This window comes from Carlito syrichta, unplaced genomic scaffold (assembly GCF_000164805.1).
Source record: "Carlito syrichta isolate Samal-C Ts95f unplaced genomic scaffold, Tarsius_syrichta-2.0.1 Scaffold303137, whole genome shotgun sequence".
NCBI lineage: Eukaryota > Metazoa > Chordata > Mammalia > Primates > Tarsiidae > Carlito > Carlito syrichta.
In genome coordinates this window covers 684,938-690,818 of record NW_007247233.1, presented here as the reverse complement: position 1 = coordinate 690,818, position 5,881 = coordinate 684,938, and the positions used below count along the sequence as shown (strand labels likewise).

General features: G+C 53.2%; 1 protein-coding gene across 1 annotated transcript in view; it reads left to right on the top strand.

Annotated features, from left to right (window-relative positions):
• Window positions 1–5,881, top strand: part of RPS6KA2 (ribosomal protein S6 kinase A2) — a 133,512-nt gene that overhangs the window by 45,916 nt on the left and 81,715 nt on the right. The window contains exons 6-7 of the mRNA XM_021712222.1: window positions 1,547–1,584; window positions 3,153–3,295. Coding sequence (XP_021567897.1) covers window positions 1,547–1,584; window positions 3,153–3,295 — 181 coding nt within the window. The remainder of the gene's footprint in view (window positions 1–1,546; window positions 1,585–3,152; window positions 3,296–5,881) is intronic.

Sequence of the window (5,881 nt, the reverse complement as noted above, 5' to 3'; positions counted from 1 at the left end):
GGCGTGGTAGCGCACACCTGTAGTTCTGGCTACTTGGAAGGCTGAGGCGGAAGGATTGCAGGAGCCCAGCAGGTTGAGGTTGCAGTGGCTGGGAGTGTGCCACTGCACTCCAGTCTGGGCAACAGAGTGAGATTCCAACTCAAAAGAAAAGAAAATAAAAGAAAAAGGGTGGATCCACCTCTCCAAGATTGGAGATGGGGCCAGGCACTTCAGGAATTTTTGGCTGTGAAGGCTGCAGGTTGAAAGTTCTTCAAGCTTCCCTTTTAGTGGGGGCAGGCCACCAATGGTGATGGGGGTGGTGGTCTGTGTCACATTGTCTTGAAGGGGGCAAGTAAGCACAGGAACTGTTGACATGGTGATGGGTTGATAGTCTGTGTCACCTCAGTCAGGAAGGACTGATCATAATAGATTAGGCCAGCTTGGCCCTTTATGGCAGGAAGACAAATACTTTGGATAAAAGGATAATTAGTTCAGAGCATGCTGGGGGGTTGCAATGCAATCATCAGTAACTACGCCTGGGATTTCTTGTTTCTTGTTTAATGATTATAAGGTAGGCTGAAGTAAGCTGCTGAAAAGGCATGACAGAGCCAAGCAGTGTTAAAGTGGTTGCCACTCTGGCTAAAGATACTCCATTTTGGCTTTTTACCCTTTCATTTTGTTTCTCTCCAACCCCACTTCCTGGTCTCTTCAGGGGTAGGCCAGTACCTCCCAGGACCTGGTAGAGCAGAACCTAATTACAGCCAAAAAAAGAAATAGGGAAGGCCGAGGGCCATGGGACCTGGAAGTGTTACAGCCCAACTCTGGCCTGAAGTTCAAGGAAGAAGCGTTTGTCCCTGCATCCAGCCCCATGCACGACCCACCTCCATTCTCTGTCCAGGGGCAGGGTCTTCCCCTGGCAGGAAAGCTGGGAGGAGCAAAGCCACCCCTCATGTCAGACCTGTGACATGATGGGACTCTGCAGGGAGCAAGGCAGGGACTCTGACCCATGGAGGCTGCTTAGCTAGGACAAGGCCTTACCACAGGATGAACCTGATAAACCCCACGAGAGCCTCCACCCCATGGCCCAAGCTTGTGCACAGACTCCCTGGAGGCTGGGGTTGGTCCTGAGAGCAGGGATAGGGCTCCGGGAGAGGGTCTGGGGGAGGAGAAGGAGGTCTCTGAGCATCGAGGGTCTCCTGGGTCCAGAAAAAATCCTTCTGAGAGGCTCCAGGCTTCCACAGGCCAGGGCAGCCCAGGACCCTCATCTGTGCTTCATGCAGAACAGTCTGGAAGGTTCCCAACCTTCCCTGGGACTTCAGAATGTCTGAAACCATCAATTCCCTGGCACGAGGACATACGGGACCCCTTGCCTCCCTGAAGCATGACTCTGAACACCCTTGACCCGGCAGAAGCCTTGGCTAGGGAAGTGGACATCTGAAAGCCCACCTCACAGATGGTGGGTGGCTCCAGCCCCTCTGCCTGAGCTGTCCCAAGGCCCCCAGATCTCCATGCCAGCAGGTGGGCTGGGCTCTCTCTAAAGCATCTGTGTTCTTTCCCTCTCTCGTAGCATCCTCCTGGACGAAGAGGGACATATTAAGATCACAGGTTTGTACAAGGCCACAGGCTCCCTCAGTGACTTCACCTCAGCCCTGGTAAACATAGCGACTGCCTCAAAACCAAAGCCCTCTAATCATGCCGCCTGTGTCTCCGACTTGGTGGACTCTTCCGTAGATGTGGACTGACTACCTTATCGTGGGTCCTCAGAATGTCTGGAACTGCTCATGCTTCCCTGGTGGCCCCTCCCTCTTTCCTCTCCTATCTGAACTCCTTCAGCATCCCTGGGCATTTAGTTCAAGAGCCCAACACACAGCTCCAGCCTCAGGGCACATGTCCAGAGTCTCCCCTCCATGGTCCCTGCTGCTGTCCCCTGCAGCCTTCCTCATTTCTGAACTGTCACGATAGCAGCTCTGACCTCCCCCCATCTATATCTCAAACCCTGGCAGTCGTCGAGTCCAATCACACTGAACACAGCCCCTCTGATCACAGGACACCCCATTTGTATGAGTTCCCTGTTGATTCTGTAGCCAATGCCAGAAACTCAGTAGCTCTGAACAACACAACGTATTCTAGTTCTGGAGGCTGAAATAAGTCTCCAGGGGCTGAATCCAGGTGTCAGCAGCACTGTGCTCCCTTCTGGGGGAGGGAAGCATCCCCTTTGCTGCTTCTAGAAGTCACCCGCCCCTGTGGCTTGGGCCCTCCCGGTGGGGGCACAGAGATCTCCTTGGCTCACCCCTGCCTCCCTCCTTGGCATGAAGACCCTTGTGATGGCCTTGGGTCCCTGGAAATCCAGGGTCACCTCCCACCTCACAATCCTTAGTCACATCTGCAAAGTCCCTCTGCCATGTGAGATGACCCATTCACAGGCCCTGGGGTGAAGACGTAAGGTCTCTGGGCACCATTATTTCACCCACTGCCTGGGCCCACCTCATGCCATACTCAGCCACACTCCATGGACCTGTGACCCCGAGTGAACTGCTCTGGCTCTTTCCGGTTCTTCAGCGGCTTCCTTCAGAAGCCCCTCCTTGCTCTGAGGCACCTGGTGACACCTGTTCTTCCATCAACGTTCAGCTCACTCCTCCTCACCCCTCTTCCCCTGCCTGTCTTCACTTCTCTACACCCTTGATGCCACGCTCTGCCTGTCTCCCCCTTCCTGCCTCACCTACTGGGCCCTCCCTCCACCCCAGCCCACAGCAGCCAGTGGCCCATCCTCCTTCTTGGTCCTTTTCTTTGGTGGGGGGAAGCTCCTACCTCTTGGCCTTCCCCTTCCAGATCCTGCTCCACCTCCACATGCTTCTAGAAAAGGGTCTCCAGGGAGTTCATGTCAGTTTCTGAGAAATTCCCTTTCTTGGTGTTGCGATAAGGCAGTGCTGAATCTGTAGATCCGTAAACGAATCCCTCCTGTCTGGATTTGGGCTTCAGGGATGTGCCAGGCTTAAGGCAGCCCGGGCATGGTCATGCCTGCTACCTGCAAGGCTCTACTGCCACTAACAGGTGGCTGGGGGGAGTGGGATTAATCCAAGTGCCCTGAGCCCATCCCCCTACCACCCCCTTGGCAGGGACCAGGCCTGCACACGCCCCAGGGACTGAGAGGGCTGTGTCCTGTTTGCCTTTAGATTTCGGCCTCAGCAAGGAAGCCATCGACCACGACAAGAGGGCGTACTCCTTCTGTGGGACCATTGAGTACATGGCGCCTGAGGTGGTGAACCGACGAGGACACACGCAGAGTGCCGACTGGTGGTCCTTTGGCGTGCTCATGGTAAGGTTTGCCCCGCCAGCGTTCCCTCTGCACCCTCCTCCCCAGGTCGGTTCAGAGACCCTGGCGGGAGGGGAGGAGCTCTTGAACTGGGTCACGTGAGGGGACCATAAGAGGCAGGGAATCCTGGCAGCTTCCTTCTGTCCATCCCAAACTCCCACCATCATTAAGCAGGACCAGAGCTCAAAGAAGACCCACATGTGTGCCGTCAAACCCTCTTCATACTCCATGCTCTACGGGGTAGCGTGAGGATTTTAAGAGATGTAGTGATGTTAAAATATTTTCATTATTTCATGCACAAAATCCTTGCATATAGTTGTAGAAATTGGGATGAACTGAAATATGCATGAAATTCAAAGTTTTCCCCTGACATCCGGATACCTGAATTGTCCTTCTATTGTGTTACACAGAGTGTGTAATCCAACCCTGCCTAGGCCCAGTGTCCTACAGTCCTCATAGAAATTGTGCTGGCTCCTTTTCCCAGTCCCCAGAGGTCCTTCCTCCCTTCCTTTTTAACCTCCCCACCCCCTAGCTGAGCAGGGAGCTCTTGCCCTAGTGTGGACCCGACGTCTGATGCCCTGGACCCTGACATGGATAGTCCTGGGGTTACGGCACTTCGGGGCGTCCAGCCATCCAATCCAGCTATGGCCAAACACCAGAGGTCCGGGTCCCTTTGCTCATGCAGAAAGCATCCCTGAGCCAATGAGAATTTCCAGGAAGAGGCTTTATTGCAAGTGATGGGAGATAAGCCATCTCCCTAACCTGCTTAAGTTAGGGGCGTATATAGCAGGGAAGCCAGGAATTAGGGAGGAGTAAGGAAGGGGGGTTGGTCAACAGCAGTGGGTGGCTGGATAAGGGCCTGGCGCCTGCTGCCCAGATGCGGCAACCAGAAGGTGTCAGCTCCCGACTTATCTGGGAGGCCCAATAGTCAGCGCCTCAGAAGAGAGCTCAGATGAGATAATGAAGTTTCTCAAGCTTCAGGACCAGAAAGATCCAGTTCTATGTTTATTGGGAACAAAAATAAGGCAACAAAAAATAAACATCAGTTCTATGGGAAGGTTGGGCCAGCACATCTCAGAGAGGGGCAAACTGAGGCCATGAGTAAGTGGGATGAGGCCACTCAGCCAGTACATGGCATGGCCACAAGGCATGACTGCGCACATACCAGCCCCAGTTCCCTTGAAAGCTCAGGCCACCTCTTCTCAACACCCCTCATGCTCATCTCCACTAGGGTGCGTACGGCTGAGTCCTGCAGTGCCACCTGGGGAAGCCCCAGCTACTGCCCGAGCCTTGCTGGGGCATTTGTCCCCTCAGGCATTGCACCACTCTCCAGGTTCTGGCCTTGGCCCCAGAGACCCTGGTTGTGTCTGATGGGTCTACATGGACTGGGGACCCTCTCTACTGGGCAGAAGTGCATTAGACTGGCCACGTGGCCTGACCCAGAATGCCAGGGCACAGAGATGCCCTCATCTCATTAGCAGGTGCTCCTGCCCCTGAGCAGCTCTTCCATCCCCTGTCAGGACCTACAGGGAAGTCCAGTTCTAACAGGTACTGCAGGGTAAAGTGAGTCACGATAGACAGAGCTGTTCAATTACACACATGAATCCAGGCGGAGTACTTGAAAGACGTTTGTGGCCTGACAAGGGACTCATACCCTCAGCTAAGAGAGCGGTGGGATGGTTTATTGTGTCCATGATTATTCAGGCCCTTAATGGTACCTGCTAAGATGCAAGGCTGAAGACCACCGAGCTAAGTCCCCAAGGCTGTCCCAAAGACCTTCTCCCCTGCTTACCTTTTACTGAAAGGGTGTTTCGTTGGGTGTGTTCATGCAGCCCTTGGGTTAGCTTCGCTTCTTTCAAGGTGATTTCTGCTTAGATAATACCATGTCTTGCAAATGCGTCAGTCTCCCAGGGAACCTGGGTGCTGGGTGTTTGGTGAGGGCAGGGTCCCACCCCCATGCAGACATTGCCGGGAGGTCTGATACTGCCTTCACAGATGCAGGCTGGAGGTCCAGGGTTAGAGTCTGGGGCTTCAGGGAAGGCTGCCGTCACACAGCCCTACCCACCTGGGAATCCCAAATTCCCTGGAAAGAGGGTTGGATGTGGTGCAGGCCCATACTCCCTGAGAGGACTCCAGGCCTCTTCCTGAGCCCAGGAGGTCGAGGCTGCGGTGAGCTGTGATTGTGCCACTGCACTCCAGCCTGAGTGACAGAGTGAGACCCTAATTCAAACACACACACACAAAAGCATACAGATAATATTAATAAAGCCTTTAAAACATTCATGTATTTAAGCTTGTAATTTCATTCCTGGCAGCCCAGTATATAGGTAACTTCAAATCCTGGAAAAATGTACGCTCATTTCAATATTCCTACAATAGCAGAAAATTAGAAACACCCTAAGTGTAAACAATAGATATTGTGTTTTGGCATATCTGCATATAAAGTGGTATTGCAAAAATTTTATGATAAACATTGAAAGTGTGTTAGTCTGTGAAAAGTTGATATACAAAATTTTATCTTTTTTTTTTTTTTGAGTTGGAGTCTCACTCTGTCACCCAGACTGGAGTGCAGTGGCCGCTCCCGGCCAC